The following is a 19792-nucleotide window of genomic DNA, read 5'->3' as shown; positions in this document are numbered from 1 at the left end:
ACACACTCACAAGAATAATATATGCATATATATAAGTATGATATGTATAATAATGTGTAAGCATATGCTAATCGTTGTACCTAACTGTTGTATATACTTTTCCATTAGCTGACAGACAACTCTCATAGTTTATATCATCATAGATAAGGTAATGAGTTCATCTATTTTCATGTCTTCTAAGTCACATAGTTTTCATCTAAAAGCTTAGATGAAATAAAAAGTTTCCTTATGGCCCATTTCCTACATAAAAAAATAAGAGGTGGAAACATCATAATAGTGCATGGAGATGATCACAAAGACACATGCAAAAGGACTCCAAACCAAGAAGAATAGATGAAAACAAAGATGAGACAACTCCACCTATGCTTCTAGTTGTTGGCCAATCCATTTTATCCATAAAAACCAAACATCAACACCTTCAAACTATCACATATCACATTCCCCATTTCTCTCCACCAAAATTCCCACATCAAGAAATGGCAAAATCAATCATAAGAAGATCAATCTTCACCTTCCTCAAAAACTACCAACACCTCACCTCCACCCCAACCCTCCTCCTCCTCCCCTTCGCCGTCTTATCCCTCCTCGCCCCGGCCCTCGTCTCCTCCTCCCGCCTTCTCCCACTAGTTCACAACCGCCTCACCGCCCTCTTCCTCGCGGCTGGCTTCCCTCCATCTTCACCTCTTCTCAACCTCCTCATCCTCAAGCTGTCCCAAACCATCCTCGCCCTCCTCTTCGTCTCCCCTTTCTCTTACTCGTCCCTCCTCCTCGCCAAAGCAGCCGTGATCCGAACCCTACACCCCAACACCAACACACTCTTCAAACCACTCCTCATCACCCAACTATGCAACACACTACTCATTCTTGCATCAAATGCCACATCCTTCTTCCTCATAGCCATCTTCTTCAATTGCCTCGACTTTTCAGGCCTATCGTCGCCCTCTTCCTCCATCCTCCTCTCGGCCTTTGGGGTCATGCTCTACTCCATCATTCTTGCACACGCGTACATCATCTGCAACCTGGCCTTCGTCTCGTCTGCAGTGGAGAGGCGCGGTGGATTCATGGCGATCATCAAGGTGTGCCTCGTGATCAAGGGCAGAAGTGCAACTGCATTGTCGTTGGCTCTGCCTATCAACTTGGGATTGGCTGCCATTGAAGCCCTCTTTCAATACAGAGTTGTTACAGGCTATAATCAAGGCCTAAATCAGTCAGCCATTCTTGTTGAGGGAATGCTGATCGCCTACTTGTATGGTTTGACACTCATTCTTGATACAGTTGTTGGCTACTTGTTTTGGAGAAGCTGCAAAAGGGATCACTATATTGATCAAGAATTCTCTCACATCATCGAAATCCATGTAAAGGGAGATGAGTTTTGTGCAAAAACCAAGGTTTTGGGATTGCTTTCTTGAAATTCTTTTTTTTCATAGTGATCAAATGGGATTCTTGAATGCTGCTAGATGCAGACAACATGAGAGGTGGTGAAGGTAAGAAACAGAGGAAATATGATAAATCTTGATTGTTTTTTTGAAGATAAGGGAGAGAAAATTTTGTAAGTCATTTAAAAAAAATTGAATCTTGGATATTTTCATTCATTCTTAGCCAAAAGCTTCATTGCTTTCCCAAATGGGAATTGGATGATTGGAGAGATAGTGGAGATGATGAATTTGATATTGTAAGTAAATTTTAGTCGGCTTTGTATTGCAACACCAAATGTTTGGGATTGTTTATTTATCAAGAAAATACAAATAATACTAGTATTTCCTTAAACTCTGTCATCAAGCTTTAAGTTCTCTGTAACTAGCACATTTCTGCAAATAATTTTATTGCTTCATTTTAGTTAATGCTAACCTGGAAATAGGGCTATATCATCTTAACTGGTAGGTCCGATTCTTAGTCACACAATTTTACGTGTTATACTGTTAAATCTATTGTTTTAATACTAGCATTTATTATTATAATTATTATTAATGATCTTCGATTGACATTTATTACTAAAAAAGTAAAGCTTAAAGACTATATACCTTAATTAATTGTGAGATCAATTACAAGCAAAGGAGTAAATACTCATAATTGTGTACTACTATTAGTTAGACTTATATGTAATTGAAGCGGAAATTGAAGGAAGGGTGACAGAAATACTAAGAATTCAAGCTATATTAAGTTGCACTCCTTATTTCTTGTATAATGAAATTTAGGGTTCATAGTACTTCATTTTTGTTTGGAATAACATTATAAAAAAGTTGCCGTATAAGATGGGGAAAAAATTGCACTCTCTGTGATACAGTTGACACACTAGGTATCTTTCCCATCTCTCTACTTGGAAGCTACATTGGACCATGCCAAATAAGTCGATTAAATAGTCTTCTATAGTTCTATATATGATCATAAAGGTTGTGACGAAATGGATGTGTGTCCGAATATGCAATGCATCTGTGATTACCCTAAAATGTACCCCATCTCACATGCATTATTTTTCACTTTTTGCTGTCACAAAAGATGGACTGGTCTAAGTAATCCCAAAGCATGTGAGATGAAGGCCATTCATTTATATATGTTACATGACAAAGGAGATGGTGTTATAACAAGTTCAATCATGGGCCATATGCTAAGAATTAGTATATCTCTTGTCTTGTTCTTCAAATCGACGAATGAATGTAAAATTTTGTCACTTATCCAATGGTGTAACGATCGAGTTAGCTCGGAGTGCGCCTTGGATAGACAATGGTTCTCATCCACATCTTGGATCTGTCGATTATGTTAGAGATGAAGGTCTTCTACTCATGGCTGAATTGGGAGATTCATCATGTATATGACAATGATGAAAACCTACCATAATGAGGAAATTGGGCATATTGGGGTCATGTTATTTATTAGCTTAATATAAACATAATGAACAAAAGTAAATCAATAACTTGAAAGCGAAACATTCCATATATAGAAAGGATTGTCTCCTTTAAAATAGAGGATCTTATGTTCAGTGAAGAGTGGACTTCCATAGAAAGAAAGGACTACTTCCTTTAAAAACAGAATGGCATAGGAATAGACAAGTCTAATTATAATTGTAATACCCCAAAAAACAAAACATAAAGGAAATATTCTATAATCAGTCAAATTCCAATATTTCTCTATAATAAAAAAAACACTAGTTACCAAATAATAAGAATATAAAAATGCAACAAAAAGAATGCTTTTTCATTAATGAATGAATCATGTATTCTAAAACTTCCTGTAAAAAAAATTCCAATATTTCTCTATAATCAGAATGCTTTCTCTATATTTCTCTATAATAAGAATATAAAAATGCAACAAAAAGAATGCTTTTTCATTAATGAATGAATCATGTATTCTAAAACTTCCTGTAAAAACAAAACATAAAGGAAATATTCTATAATCAGTCAAATTCCAATATTTCTCTATAATAAAAAAACACTAGTTACCAAATAATAAGAATATAAAAATGCAACAAAAAGAATGCTTTTTCATTAATGAATGAATCATGTATTCTAAAACTTCCTGTAAAAAAAAGGTTACTATATCTATATTTGACTAACACAGCCTATTTTCTATACCAACTCTATCCCATTTACCTTAACTGCTGTACAACAAAATTTGTTGGAAGGTTCTCTTCCCTCTACAAGGAGGAACCCAGCCATTTTCTATGCTACAGCAAAGAATCAGTGTTAATCTCTAACTAGATGGTTAGTGCTCTCTGTACATGAAGCATTTTCGCATCAGCAATCTGCATTATAGTTCCAGGGTGTCCTCGCGTAGCTGATGTCGGAACACGGGTCGGACAGCTCGAGCACCCCCGATCAATCCCACCTGTGCTGAACATTTATCTCGGAGATAGATGAGAGGGCCAACCAAACATACCTCTGATCAGTAGCAGGGCCATACTTGTATAGAGCTTGGAGGGAGCTAAAGTCGAAAAATTCCAGCTCGAAGCCAAAATTTTCCGAAAATAAATAGATTCAGAAAAAAATATTGCTGGGGGTGCTCGAGCCTCCCCCAGCTCCGGCCCCTGTCTCTGATTCTCCAATAAGTACAGCCCCGAGACTAGCGTACCAGCTGCCTGCGTCATCTAAAGAAGCCAGGAAAGAGCCGCTGGCACTCTCGTGACTGCTCCATTTGCAGACCTTGAGGTTTTGCAAAGCCTCAACAGCGCCCCTCCGGCTCCGGATGCGCATTGCTGGTTGATCCAGCAGTGGCTGTGCTCCAATGTTTCTCTTCCATTCTTTGTTCATACTTTAATTCTTGGACGCATTTTCTGCAGCTTCAGCCTCCTTCTGAGCCTTCTTCCTGTCTGCTTCAGCTTGCTTGATGTTTTCATCGCAGGCTGTCTGGAATAGCTTCACGAAGTTTGAGAGGGTTGCAGTGACTGGATACATTAAAACACACTGGCTCAGCAGTCTGAAATGTATTTGGCACACCCCAGAATTTTCAACTCACCTTGCTCGAGAGGGGTTCGGTTAGGATCTTCACCAAAGTATGTAGCCACTGCTTCAGCAAGTTTACCCTACCAAATGGCTCAAACCATGAATAATAACCACATTACCAAAGGAAATAAATCCGAGGCTGGCACGTGAAAAAATAGGTAGAATTTTACCGCAATAGAATATGTATTCATTACAGCAGTCACTTCACTTTCAGCAGTACCAACAAATTCCTTCAACGTCTGCCAAACACAGCAACACGAAAATTGAGCATCTATTGTGTTAGCATGTACATGATGCTCTAGAATTTGTACCCTGTGAAAAATTTCGGAGACAGGACCATCATGTTCCGAAGCATCCATTTCCTGCTTCACCTTCTCTAAACCCTTGGAGATAGATGTCATTTCATCTGCCAATGACTTTAGTTGAATCTGCAGAAAAGGAAGTCGTTTCCGATCAATTTAAGGCTGTAAAAGTCACAACACAATTTAAATAGTATCTATCATCTTCTATTGTAAGAACCTTGGTGGAAGCTTCCAGGTTAGGAAGATCTTTGTAAAAGTCTAGAAGATCTGGATTCTTCGCCCCAAGCGCCTGTAAATCAAAAACGCGGTAGGACTCAAGGAAGATAATGGGATATCTCTAATATTTGGCAAATTGGTAATCCTCTGTTTCAAAATTGTATTTTAATAACAGGAAATGGCAAAATTCACTATATTTCCCAATCCCTTTGCCATGTAAGAAGTAAATGAGATTTCTTGAAGGAAGAAGTAATTCTGCTAGTGTCAAAAATGGTATATGCAGATACCTTACAAAGATAATGCATAAGTGTCATCCTGCAAGTGGTTGACCGTGTATCCGTCAGTTTCAAAAGACTATCCAGTTTGTATCCGACGGCAGCACCTAAATGACAGGAGAAACTTTTCTTTATTTTGGGAAGATCCTAAATTTACTGCCTGGCAAAATTTAAACAATATTTACTCAAACATGCATACCTTTAGCAGTTCCCTCATTCAATGTGTTTCCAAGAACTAATATTTTCTGCAAGATTTCTCTCAATTTGGTGGAGTTACGGACCTGAAGCATGAAGAAGATGTCAAACTTATACTAAGTAACTAAAAAGGTAAATCATAAACTCACTAGAATCTATCTGTTTACCTCTTCACAGGCAGAGTGTACGATAACCAAGCTTTTTTTGAAATCAGAAAGCTGAGAGGACAAAAAACCAAAGTGAAATCGAAGAAAATTATGCACATTTTATCAACTAGTAATTCTTAACATCAACCAAACCTGAGAGTTGAATTGAATCTTGAAAAGGAAAACCTTCAATTTAGTCTCCACTCGTGGTGCCTTCATCAACTCTAGGAAAAACTAAAACATGAAAAATGTCTCAAACAAAAATGAAACCGTGCAGAAAAATTATGTGACTTTAGTAGAAAACAAACTAAACTTAGTTTCACGGACCTGTTCACACTTTCCCAACATCTCTGGATCACCTGTGTACGTCTAAAGAAATAGTGCTAAATCAATTAAAGTGACGGCTTCTGTGATCACAGTTATTACAAATGCACTAAATAAATTGAGCAAATGTTAGTTTGTCTTTCGAAATTTCACCTTGAGAAGCTCCATCTCCTCCTTTTTTGGACAAAATTTTATTAGATTTTCTACTTGATCAGCATCCAGAATTGTGTCATCCAGAGCAAGTGCCGCGGCCTGTGAAAGCAAACCATCCAGTATATTAAAAGAAATTCCCAATATAGCCACACAAAATTTCCTGGCCTCAACATATAAATTTGTTATTAATATTAACCAATGCAAAAACAAACAATTGATAGCTTACCATCATGTCAGGAAGTGGCATTTTCACTTTTGTAAGCATGATTTCCACATTATAGGCCCTCTTTAGGTCAATCTACAAGATGTCATGAAATTATAGAATAAGAAAGATATATTTATGGTTTATCCAAACTCATAAAGCAAACTAAATGGACACAATGTGACAAGATGTAGTATTTCATTTTTCTTTAGTTTCTGGGAGATTTTGAAAAAAAGTTGCAAAGACGAGTATTTGAAGAAAATAAATTACCAGATTGACACAACTACAATACCAGATAAACTTTTAAAAAACGTGCAATAGATGGCCCCCAAAATAAACACGAGTAGTAAAGAAAGAAAAACAAATTAGTGGATGGACACTACTACATTACCAGCTGGATTTTGGTAGGCTTAGCTTCAGCAGCCTTCTTGCCCCCACCTTTGCCTTTATCTTTTACCGGGGCTGTTGCACAGAAAAGAGTCTCAAGTTCGGACGCATCAAATTCTGGTGCACTAGAATTAGTGGACAAGAAATCAGTAACTTCAAATAATTAAGAGGCAACGAAAAGGAGATAACAACAAATTCATTAAAAACTCCATGCTCATAGATGATATGAAATCCACACGGTATAACATCTCAAAACCAAGCCACAGGCATAGTTCATATAGATGAATACATAAGATCGATCAAGAAATCAAGAATAGAATAAATTCATTAAAAAGACGTGATTACAAAAGATATTGAAGATAAAAAATTAATGGATCATCTCTAACTTAAGAAATTTAACAAAGAGAGGAAGAGTAATACACTAGAGGGGTTCCTTGTTTTTGTAATTCTTCCCACAAGCTTCCTTTTAGTGCCCGGCTCACCTTGCTCCAGTGAAGTGGCTTTAAATTGGATTTTTTCACTACGGGGCGTGCCTGCCCTCTACCAGCACCCATTCCTCTACCTGCTCCAGGTGGGGGCGGTGGACCTCCTCGTGGACCTGGTGGCGGTGGTGGACCTCCTCCTCCCGGTGCACCTGGTGGCGGTGGTGGGCCGGGTGGACCACCACCAGGAGGGGGTGGTGGACATGGGCCTCCTCCCATCGGTGGAGGGGGCGGGGGAGGGCCACCCCCAGGAAGAGGTGGTGGAGGCGGAGCTCCTCCGGGCGGAGGGGGTGGTGGAGGTGGTCCTCCTCCTCCAGGAGGAGGGGGTGGTGGAGGTGGTCCTCCTCCAGGAGGAGGGGGAGGGGGAGGTGGTGCTCCTCCAGGCGGAGGTGGTGGTGGAGGTGGTGCTCCTCCGGCCGGAGGTGGTGGTGGAGGGGGTGCTCCTCCAAAAGGTGGAGGGGGGCGGGGGAGGTGGTGCTCCTCCAATAGGTGGAGGGGGTGGGGGAGGTGCAGTAGCACAAGGAGGAGTCGGTGGGGGCGGCGGTGGGGGTGGTGGAGCACAGGATATTGAAGGAGGTAATGTTTCAGAAAGGGAAGAGGTGGGCGGTGGAGGAGGAGGTGGTGGTGGTGGTGGAGGTGCTGATTTAGAAACAATAGATGGTGGGATTGGTGGAGAAAGATCATTTGCAGGAGATGGAGGTGGAGGCTGAGTTAGTGTAACACCACTTGTAGGAAAAGGTTGAGTAGGTGTTCCAAACAAAGCAAGGGGTTGTGGAAATCCGGGAGGTATTGATATTGGTTGTTGACCACCAGTCAGTTGATATAGAGATTGAGGGAAGTAATAAACGCCCTGATTAGGAGGTAGTGACGGATAAGCAGAGTGAAAAGTATATGGAAATTGACCTGGAGTTGAAGAATTTGCTAATACTACAACAACAGTACACCAAGGGGGTGGTGGAGGTGGAGGGGGTGGTGGGATAACAGTACTAGTATTCTCCACACTAGACGAGGTAGGAGGTATGGGTATTGGAGGAGGAATCAGGTTTCCTTGCAAATTGATGGCTAAGTTAGAATCCACAAACAATGGTGAGGGAGTTGAAGGCCCAGGTATAGACGAAGATAATACTTGAAAAGTTGCATTCTGTAATGATGGAGGTGATTCCTGTATAGGTGGCGCTAGTGGTGGCAATGAATAAGTAACTGTGTGAGTAGATGGGAAGGGTGGAAGTGGAGGGGGTGGTGGGATTACAGTACTGGTATTCTCCACACTAGACGAGGTAGGAGGTATGGGTATTGGAGGAGGAATTAGGTTTCTTTGCAAATTGATGGCTAAGCTAGAATCCACAAACAATGGTGAGGGAGTTGAAGGCCCAGGGATAGACGAAGATAATACTTGAAAAGTTGCATTCTGGAATGATGGAGGTGATGCCTGTACAGGTGGTGGCAATGAATAAGTTACTGTGTGAGTAGATGGAAAGGGTGGAAGCGGAGGCGGAGGCGGGGGTGCAGGGGTGGAAATTGGCTGAGATGGAGGTGAATTTGTGGGAATGGGAGTTGGCTGAGATGGAGGTGGAGGTGGAGGGGGAGGCACAGGCGTAGGAATGGTTGTAAGCTTGGATGGAGGGGGAGGCACATGAATAGGTGTGGTCGTGGGTTGAGACGGGGGCACTGGTGGGGATGCAGGTATAGACAGAGCTATAAGTGGAGGTGGGGGTGAAGGCAGAAGCGACAAGCTTAGTTCTTCTTCATGAGATATTGATGTAGGTGGTGAAGCAGGTTTTTCTGATAATGATTGTGATGGAGGTGCTTCCAATGCAGGATTGTAGATGGAAGATGGAGAAGTATGTTTGGTGTGCAGCTCTACTAGACTAAGTTCATTGGGCTCTCGTATGACTTGTGCTTTAAAGAGAGAAGCTGGGGCAAGAGCCGTTTTGGCTACGGCTACTGATGAATCCGGAAACAATGGAGAAGCAGTGTGGGATGCAGGAGCAGATTGGGCCTTTTTTTTTCCTCCAGATACATAATCCTTGCAAAGAGCTAATAATTCTGGAGCACTGTTATGTCTTGACCGAGGATAATGTACATGCATTGAATTCATGTAAGAACCTTTGTTAGAAGGTATCCACCTCGTTACAGCATTTGGCTTAGCCTTTCTGGCTATCGGTGAATCTTGCTTCTTACTTTTCTTACTGGTAACAATTGCATCTGGATCATATCTTGATCTGTGCACCGGCTGTTTCATATGGGCAATCGAAAGGCCCATGTGCTCATTATTATCAACACCTAATTTCTCATTTGAACCTTCCTTTTCACTTTTCATCATCATGCGCACCGCTTCTATTTGTTTATTGTCCTCTTCTTCAAACTTGTTGAGCTTACCATCGTTCTGGCACAAGGTTTCTGCATCGGTAACAACCTCGGAAAGCACATACCTCGACTCTTGTTGGATTTTCCCAATCTGCATCAAGTTACTAAGAGGATCCACCGGGCTGCCATGAATGCTGCTGGCCTCATCCATGGTACACTCTTGAAATGCATGTTGTTCCAGTTCATCCTCCAAGGGAATGTCATGACGACTTTCATCAACCCAAGCTTCATCAACCAGAGATTTATCAACCTTGGGTTCATCCACAAGAGATTTATCAACATTGGTTTCATCAACCAGAGATTTATCAACCTTGGGTTCATCAACCAGAGATTTATCAACCTGGACTTCATCAACCAGATATTTATCCACTTGGGCTTCATCAACCAGAGATTTATCCACTTGGGCTTCGTCCACCATGGATTCATCAACCTGGGCTTCATCAACATGGGTACTAACTTCAATTGAATGGTCATCTGATACCACCTTACCATCACGCGCATCAACGAAACTGCTAAAGATCTCAACTGCCTCAAAAAATTCTTCAGGAGTGGCAACTTCTGTTTCACTTTCATTTTCGTCAGCTTCGTTCACGGCTTCTGTGGTGATGATAGACGGGAGAGAAGCTGCATCTGAGAAGCGTACCTGATATAGAGAAGTAGATTTTCAACCAGTAAGGTACCAGAAACTGAGGAACCTAGCACAAGCAATGCAAAATTGTACCTCTGCTGTGAATTCCCTCGAGATAAGGTCCTTTGTATCCCAAAGAACATCTATTTCGTTACAGGTAAGCATCAAAACATTTGCTCGAACAAATTCAGTATGGAACATAATTCGAAAAATCATTTTCTCGCTCACTAGATCATCCTCCAAATGGGTGCACTCAAGGACAACATCTCCTTGAACACGGCAATGGATATCTATTGTTACTAGATCACACTCTTCCTGCAACAAAAGATCATAATCATCAACAAAGCCTAGTGAACCCAAGATATTATTAAAGTAAATAGTTGTGGTAGCCAATTCCAATTTAACTTTAAAATTTAATAACATGTTATTACCTTTTGAAAGTAAGGTATATCTTTTGACATGTTAGAAGATGAAAACAAAAGCTTTGTACTTATATTGAACAATCTGGAAGAAGATTCATGACCATATACTCGTACTACTGGTCGACATCCTTGTCCATTGTCATATCGAGGAAGGGCTTGAAGTATCATGCAATCCAAAGCCAGAGGCGCATCTAATGATGGCCAATCCAACGGAGAACTTCTTCTACTGATGTATTGAAGATACCTGAGCTGAGATGGCTGCGGATTCAAAGGAGTCAAAAGGGAAAGAAGGTCATTGGGCGCTTGTTTGTATACCATTTCAAGTGTCTTCTGCTCACCAGTATATTGTTTCCTATAAAGAAGAAGGCTAGCTAGCATAAATGCAAGCACAGGCCATCCACCCTTTTCACAAAGCATTAAAAGAATATTATGCTGCCCCGCAAGCGACAACCAGTTCTCACTTGATAGCAAGAAGTGATTTATTGTCTCCATAGGTAACAGTGGACACCTTTCAAACTGCTGAGGATAATCCATGACCGTCATATCATACTGAGCTAACAAATCAGATAATAGGCTTCTACTTTCCCCTTCTTTGAAATTGAAAACCATGAAAGCGCCATCAGGATAGTGGCTTTGTAGCTGAGGTACAATCCCGTTCATGTATGTCCTGTACTCGTCCTCATCAAGCACTTGAGTAGAGAAGCAGCAATCGAACACTGCATTGAGAACAAAACAAATGGCATCATTTAATTTACATAGTACCATTCAAAACTCGTACTTATACCAAATATTGCAAAACCACAAATATGTGAACTGTTTCCAGCATGCAATAGGCGAGATCCCAGTTCAACAAGGAAAATGTCATGAAGAAACTTTAAAGGCCGTCCACAATAAAATTGATCAACCATGTCATGCAATCATTTATTTCAAATAATACCAAAACCAAAGGAGGGGATGCAAACTTTTCTTGCATTTCACGGCAGAACAACATTGTCAAGCTACCAAAATATCCTAAACAACTTGTTACACCTTGAGTCGCACAGTTTGCACCTATATCCTCACATGAAAGTATGGACCAGCTCTATTCACCAGCATGTTCAGTCTCAATGCAAATTCATCACAGGATGTTAGAAACTTCAAGATTATGGGGCAGAAGCCAAGAAATAGTTCTCTTGTACACCTATCCTTGAGCAAGGATTTTGCACAATTTCAGTCTCATAACTTATACTACATTAACCAAATCACAAAATATCAAATATAATGCCATTAAAATGCAAGAAAAAGTAACTCGAAGCATACCATAGACCCTCTCAGTGATTTCCAGAAGTCGATCCGGCGGCTTCCGGTAGAAGAACCTTCTGAACAGCGCCATTCTAGTGGCGCTGTCTTATCCCTGATTGGATCCAAAACTCCTTTTCCCAATCCAATCTCTCGATCCTGTTCTCGCCAATCACAATTAACGAAAAGTTCTCCATAATTCACTTATTAGCACCATAATGCGATCACATATTCACTGCCTCGCCAATCACCGCCATAATGCAGTATGAATTCGGTTCCCTTAGCAACACTTCACACACACAAGACCGATATGCAAGCAGGATCATGCAATTTCAGCTAAGGCTTTGACCCCCCAAACAACAATCCAACAGTAAATTGTTGCAATGTCGGATGAGTTGAGCTCAATTAACAGGGGTACATGAATTATATCTTCAAGGAGGATTTATGAAGCAAGTGGAACAGTAGAGAATTGATCAATTCTAAGTCTAAGGGTTTGAGGTAAAGGGGAAAAACTAGAAATTAGAGGGGAAAAACAATTATTTCCCTTTCTATCAAAATTATCACAGGAAGTTTCCTAAAAATTAATGCAAAGGGAAAAATAGATGCATGCAGAGGGAGGAGAGAGAGAGAGAGATCATGCAGTTGAGTGCATTAGGGAAATAAGCATCCGATTAAATCTGTATAGGGTTTGAGATAGAAATTTGATAGGGAAAACAATAGTTTTCCGATGGCGATTGGATTTTGTTAACCCCAGTTTTTCTAATCAATTGAATGAAGAAAGTTTTTGGAAAAAGGAAAGATTAATCAAGAATAGATACATGCAGAGAGAGATCATGGAGTTGTCTGTATTTGGGGAAGAAGCGTCGATCAGGTAAGATACGCCTGACCATGACAGAGATTCAAAGCGACTCCAATTTTTTTCCTTAATTTTTTTGAGTATTTTTTTATTTTTTATTTTTTGTTTTGCACATTTAATTAATATTTTCCTAGATTTCATGGCCCCATTTTAGAAGAATATTTGTATCATGACACTTTTTTATTTTACTACTGTAAGCTCTAGGGAGTTTAATACATCATCAAATAGAGAAAGGTGGCTTTTGGCTTCGAGCTGAGGGAATTTAATAGTGTATCGTTACTTCAAAACAATTTTTTTTTAAATGACTTGAAATACTATGTTTTGTTGTAGCATTAGCTAATAGTTTAAGGGGATAACTGTGACATGCATTTGCTAATAGGGGATAGTTATATTTCTTTCATTTTAAGCTAATTATATAAATAAATGGCATTTCATTTTTTTATAAGTTTCTCTATTTATAATATATCGAATATGGTGGGTCACATTATTTATTAATAATGGCATAATCATTAATCCATTTTTCTCTCATTCTTTCTCATATTTTTATCAAATTTGTATTAAACACATACTTTCATTATCAAATTTATGAAATAGACTTAATAGCGTGTATAACTATACAAGTAAAAGTCACATATTTAGTTTATTTATAAATTTCTCATTGCAAGTTTTAAATTAATTTTTAATAAATTTTATAAATGGTCTCTGAACTATGCCGTGTACGCGGTTGTTAGGATAAATAACTCTAAGATAAGAGAATTATTTGATCCAAAATGTGTGTTTTTATTAAAGTTTATCTTATCTTATATTCTTTATCAAACGGCTTATTGTATAGTTATGTGTGCAGTTTTTTTTTTACATTTTTTTATAACCAAAATGATTCCAAACACTAAGAGTATTCTAGATTTTCTAAATCGAGTGTCTTTCTATGTAACCTTGTAATACCAGCATAATAAATATATATATATATATAGTTGCATTGGTGTGCTAACTAATTTACAGTAATAACTAAATAACTAATCACACACCTATATATATATTCATTCATTCATTCAGTTTTGTGTTAGTTATTGCATTTTAAGTACAAGATTCAAGACAATTGATATTTAAAGGTTAAGTGGATAAATAATAAGTGTAAAAGAAAATAGAATTGAAAAAAAAAAAGATTAAAGTTGAGAAAGTACGAAATTTTTGGCATTAAAAAAAATAGAGAAAGTAGCTAGCTTGAGATGCTCCAAAATATAATGCGAAGCAAAGTACTAGCTTATAATGTTAGTAATTGTTTTACTAGTTTGTTTATTATGCAAATTATAATCTTATCATACTACTAAGTAGGAGTACTATTTATGTTAAGAGCGACCAATATTGATGTCAATGAACGACAATCTGTGAACTTTGTATTAAAACCATCTAGAATTCAGACCAAATAAAATAATGATGTCAACAATATTTTAGACCATCCGCAATGGGCGGACGATGGCACGTCCGATGGCGCGCATCGTCAGCGCCATTCATCGTCCGTCCCCACTGTGGGTGTGTGGCATAGGCCGCGGACGATAGTCGCGGCCTATGCTTCGGGCGCGACTTAAACCGCGGACGATGGCCATCGTCCGCGCCATCGTCCGCCTCATTGCGGACGCAGCGGACGATGGTCGCGGACGATGGCCATCGTCCGCCCCATTGTGAAGGCACTCGGACGATGGCACGCGGTTTCGTTTTTTTATATAAATCTCGTTTCTAATTCAATTGTGCATACGAACATATTGACTATCTCTCAACATATTCTCTCTCAACATCCAACGAAAATGAATCCCGGCGAAGACACCAATATTTCTAGTTCGTCTGATTCCGGTCGTTCGATTGACGAAGCATTAGATGTAGCCGTTGAAGAGGCCATGGCGGCATGCTATTCGCAAATGCAGCGCGAGAAGGCGGCGGCTGAGCAAGTCCATCGTCCTATTCGACCTAGGACGTATGTCCGACGCAACCACGAGGAAGCTCACAGGCGTCTGGTTGAAGACTATTTTGCCGATCAACCACGTTGGGGCCCGACTGTTTTCCGGAAGCATCACCGATTGGAATGACGACGACCGTGCATCTAGCTCTGCCGGCACATCGACCGAGACACCCGATAGAGGGTTACCGTTAGGTTTCGATGAGGTTTTATCTAGGCATGCCTCAATGCGCAACCAACAGGAGCATGCGCAGCTCATGAGCGACATGATTGAAGAAGTGTGGGCTCGTAACCGCCGTCGCTGAGTTTGCGTTTTTTATTATTTCGCATTGTAATGTATTAATTTTTATTAAATGAATGAAGTTTTTAAAATTCGTATTTTAAATGTATTTTAGTTTTTTTTTTAATTCGTATGTATTTTGTAAATATTACAAAATTGATGATGTGGCGCGCCATAGGGCGCGCCTTAGGGCGCCCACTGCAGGTGGAGAAGGAGGAGGATAAAAATGCTGACGTGGCGCGCCATAGGGCGCACCTTAGGGCGCCCCACTACTGATGGTCTTAGAGCATCTCCAGTGACAGCCTTCCGGTAGGACGTCCGGTCGGACACGCGGAAGGGCTACCGGGACGTCCGCCGTTGGGGGGTCGAAGGTCGGATACGGACGTCCCGTGAGGACGTCGGGTGTCCTCGGACGTCCCGGCGACGGGCGGGCGGACGTCCGCCACTGTGGCGAGGGTCGGACGTCCCGGTCGGACGTCTGATAATTATTATTTTTTTTTAAAATTCTATGTATTTTTGCCCGTTTTTTGGTTTCCCGTAATTTTTCCCGTATTTTGCTTTCCCGTACTTTTTGTTTATATTAAAATTAAATTATTGTGATTTTTTTATTGCGGTATGTCCTAGTGGGAAGGACAATGGGAAGGGCGGATTATGCAGGGGATGTCCTAGTGATGTGGCAATGGAGTGGGATGTCCTAATGACGTGGCATGAGGTGTTTTTGGGATGTCCTAGTGGATGTCCGAGTGGGACATCCGCCCAATGGAGATGCTCTTAAGATTGTTGACAAAATACATTATACTGCATAGATATAACTAATAAAACTATTTTCATAATTAATCATTTATTAAACAAATTTAAAAGTAAATTTAAAAGTATTACTATTTTATCAATAAAAATTAATCAAACAATATTATTTTAGTTACTAATATATAATTAGGTTATTTTATCTCACTGATTCATTCAAAATTCAGATAACTTTTCTCATAATCAAGTACATTAAATCATATTCAAAGAATTATATTCCCACTGTACCAAACAAATGGGGCTTTAAAATTTTTGTGAAACTAGACTCGTTCGCACAGGACTGTTTAATGCGGTAGGGTGACGGCTGGTTTCTTCTGCAATCACTTGGCTTGGCCTTTGTTTGAACCCGTTCCTGATCAATTTAGGTATCCGCCCGATTAGACGCCGCCGGCCGCCCAGCTGTGTAATCGTGGTTCGACCTAAGCCCTAATTTTTATTTTCCAAATTAATTTTCGATTTTGACAGTTCACGCATTTTCTTTTGAAAGAATTCGTGCTAGGAAGCACTCCAATTTTACGAAGATGTAAGTTATCTAGTATATTTAATTGCGAGATGGTTTTTTCACTCGTTACAATGTGCCTCATAATCTGCTATGAACTTGTTTGAGAATATGTTTCTCTGCAAAGGATGCAGAGTTACCTAAACTCGAATTTTGGATTTTGGTTTCGTCTCAATTGCTCAAAACTCAAACCCCTCTATGGAAACCCACAGCCGTTCGCCGTCTCCCATCTTAGTTTGTTTTAGGTGAAAATGGTTAGCAATCATCAAATTGTAACCCCGGGCTCCTCTGTCAGCTTCTTTCGTGGATCATGTAGCTCGAATAAGCTAGATGAAAAATACTATCACCTAGAATTGATCCTTGGTGTTTACAATGCTTTAGGAATAAAATGTGAAATTGATTTTGTACAAATTTTTAGTCGACAATTGTGAATCGGTCTTCCATCTTGTTCTCGGTGGTATGTAACATTAGTTAGCTATGTCTAGTGGAACTACTTGGATTTCAGAGCGTATCATTTGGTCACTGTGCTGTTATGGTGTAAGAACTGTAAGGTTTCCATGATGTTAAGTAGCGCAGTCTGTATTCAATAACCATTTTTGTTATATGAAGCTATTTTTCCCAATTAGCTGTATGAGATAAGTGCCAATATGTTCTTGGTGGGACACCTTAGTGACTTGTAATGCATTACCCCTTTTATCTCCAATTGTTCTGTTATAGTACTATTTTACTTATTATTGGCAGAGCCCAAGTTTTTTAATCATGGTAGATTTGCTTTGTAATTAGTTGGCTAGCTAGCTTCCCAATTGTCTTTATTTACTAAACATAAGACATATTCAAAGCTCCGTTTACATGCTACTGTAATAGGGATTTCGGATCTGTTTCTATGATGCGAATTTTGAGAAAGTGAACCCCAGTACTGCTGTTTTCATAAGTTGTTGGTTGGTGCTGGACATAAGTCTAGTACTATTAGTATTTTTTTGTGTATTAATCTATATCATATTCTTCCTTTTAGGATTTGAATTCTGGAGTCTTATATTCGTACGCCACTGTAACTCTGTACCTACCCTGATGAATACAATGGAAAATGTATTTGAGCAACTCTTAGCTGCTTCTGGCTCTTCCACAGTGAAAGAATCACTGGACTGTCTCATTGAAACTGCAAAAACTTCTGATGGCCGATTAGACCTTGCTTGCAAGAGTATTGTTGTACCAGTACTCAGGCTCTGCCAGTCTCCACCTTCTGCCGAAGAACTTTTCTTATCGATAAAGCTACTTAGAAACTTGTGTGCTGGAGAGATTAAAAATCAGGACCTATTTATTCATCAAAATGGTGTTGCTATTATTTTGGCTCTCATCAAATCTATGGGGTTTGTTTCCAGTAGTTCTGATAATAGGACACTTCATATGGTATTGCAACTCTTGGGAAATGTTTCATTAGCTGGTGAACAACATCGAGACGTTATATGGCGCGAAATGTTCCCCTTAGGATTTCTGGATATTGCTAGTGTTCAAAGCAAGGAAACATGTGATACTTTGTCCATGGTTATCTATACATGTGTTGAGTGCAGCAGTAAGTCATCCGTAGAATTGCTTGGAGATGCAGGACTGGACATTGTAGTAGAAATTATACGAACTGCTACAATAGGTACCCAACTTTATAGCCTATTTCTTGTTACTAGTACTATGTATTTGTGAAAGGGTCAATTTAATGTGACATGTTAATTTTGATTTTGATCTTCTGCAGTTGGATTTAAGGAGCACTGGGTGAAATGGCTTCTGTTCAAAATATGTTTTGAAGATTCTTTTTTTTCTCCACTTTTCTCTAAGTTATCTCCGGTTGCTGAAGATGAGAACTCTGATACGAGTGTAGCTGGAATTAATAGTTTTGGAGCTGAACAAGCATTATTACTGGGTATTCTTGCAGAAATTCTTAATGAGCAACTTGGAGATATTGTTGTTTCTAATGAATTTTCATTGTTCCTATTCAAGATACTGAGAAACGTTGTTGGGGTTGTTGACTTTAGTACTAGAGGAAAATCGCGTCTTCCAACTGGTTCATCTGATGTCGACGTCATGGGCTACTCCCTATCCTTATTAAGAGATATTAGTGCATGCCAAGGTCAAAATGTTAAGAACCAGGGTGAAGATGCTGTAGATATGCTAGTCTCAGCTGGGCTAGTTAAGTTTCTTATTAGATTGCTCCGCGACCTAGAGCCTCCAGCAATCCTTAGGAAAGTGGCGGTCGACAACAATAAGGTAGAAGACTCAACTTCAAAGTCTTCAAAGTATCAGAGCCCTTACATAGGTTTCCGCAAAGATTTGGTTGCCATCATAGGGAATTGTAGCTACCGCAGGAAGCACGTTCAGGATGAAATAAGAGAACAAGACGGAATTCTTCTTTTGTTACAACAGAACGTCACTGATGAAGATAGTCCATTCTTGAGGGAGTGGGGCATCTGGTCAATGAGAAATGTTTTCGAAGGTAATGAAGAAAACCAAAAATTAGTTGCTCAGTTGGAGCTCCAGAGATCTGTGGATACTCCTGAGATCACTGAGATGGGCCTCCGGGTAGAAATTGATCCAAAAACTCAGCGCCCAAAGCTTGTAAATGCTTAATCAAGGTACAATCTTTGTTTTATGTTTCTTTTTACTATCACTTATGTTCTAGTATCATTTTATCAGTGCCTTTTTATATTGACTAACTATATGCTTTAGTATCGTGTGTTTGCCTGAAGGAATGAAAGGGCATGCAGTCGGAGGGCGCCATTTGTGTGTGGAATGGAGGAAACTCATTGAACCAGGGGGTGAACATGTGAACTTTGTCATGCACAATATCGATCATTGCTCGAGAAACACACTAGCTGACAGGTTAGCAACATTCTGGAGACTGCGGTAGCCAGCTGGTTAAAGAGCGTTCTGCATAAATGCCGTTCTCCAGTTTACAGACTCTTAGCTTATTTCCAGTCATAATATTTTATTTTACCTATTAATATCAGTTTTCAAGGGCATAACCTTTAAAAATTGCTATATTTTGGTAGATATGCACTTGCATTACTTAAATCGAGTAGTATTGACATTTTTTTTTTCTGGAAGACAAGTATTTTATAAATATTTTGAATAAAAATTAAAGTGGATGAAAATTCAGGGCGAGAGAAGTTAGCCACGTACGTCATCCTATCACATCCATAACCTTTAAAAATTGCTATATTTTGGTAGATATGCACTTTCATTATCTTTGGCATATTTATGGTATACAATATACTTTTAATAAGTTTGTCATTATTTCTGGTGCACGTTTAAATGTAGGTATCACCAATTTTGTTGTCTATCTCACTTCGCATATTTTCATTTAAGGTTTATTGCTATACTCTGTTTCTGTATATCTCTTTTTACTTATTATTCCTTTTATGTAAATAATGACAAGACCGAATTTTAATTAGTTATTTGGACCAGCTTCAACAAAAGTTGAAGTAGTGTTCCTATAGGTAAATTAGCAATTAAGTGTACGCTAATCACCTAAAATATATCTTTCAAAATTAGTTTTGTAACAAGAGAGATATCAAATGAAAATAGATGGGGAACTAGAGTA

The 19792-nt window shown here is 39.4% G+C and overlaps 2 protein-coding genes and 1 pseudogene across 7 annotated transcripts; 2 read left to right on the top strand and 1 right to left on the bottom strand.

Moving 5' to 3' along the window:
- The first annotated feature begins 476 nt into the window (after positions 1-476).
- On the top strand, positions 477-1409 carry LOC121752566. The gene has a single exon (XM_042147694.1). It carries the CDS (start codon positions 477-479, stop codon positions 1407-1409), a length of 933 nt encoding a protein of 310 aa, XP_042003628.1.
- A 2049-nt stretch (positions 1410-3458) lies between these two features.
- On the bottom strand, positions 3459-12673 carry LOC121752190 (annotated as a pseudogene).
- Positions 12674-15921: 3248 nt separating this feature from the next.
- LOC121750505 (ataxin-10-like) lies at positions 15922-19343 on the top strand. Of its 6 annotated transcripts, none has more exons than XM_042145051.1 (5): positions 15922-16113; positions 16192-16227; positions 17216-17848; positions 17948-18824; positions 18919-19343. In XM_042145051.1, exons 3-4 carry the CDS (start codon positions 17272-17274, stop codon positions 18817-18819), a joined length of 1449 nt encoding a protein of 482 aa, XP_042000985.1. In that variant the 5' UTR covers positions 15922-16113; positions 16192-16227; positions 17216-17271; the 3' UTR covers positions 18820-18824; positions 18919-19343. The 6 variants fall into 6 exon arrangements, with proteins under 6 accessions (XP_042000985.1, XP_042000983.1, XP_042000984.1 ...); XM_042145049.1 differs by having other exon boundaries at positions 15922-16116; XM_042145050.1 differs by lacking the exon at positions 16192-16227.
- The last annotated feature ends 449 nt before the right edge of the window (positions 19344-19792 follow it).

This window comes from Salvia splendens, chromosome 10, assembly GCF_004379255.2.
Source record: "Salvia splendens isolate huo1 chromosome 10, SspV2, whole genome shotgun sequence".
NCBI classification, from domain to species: domain Eukaryota; kingdom Viridiplantae; phylum Streptophyta; class Magnoliopsida; order Lamiales; family Lamiaceae; genus Salvia; species Salvia splendens.
The sequence above is the reverse complement of the archived record's forward strand: the minus strand, read 5'-3'. Positions and strand labels throughout refer to the sequence as shown.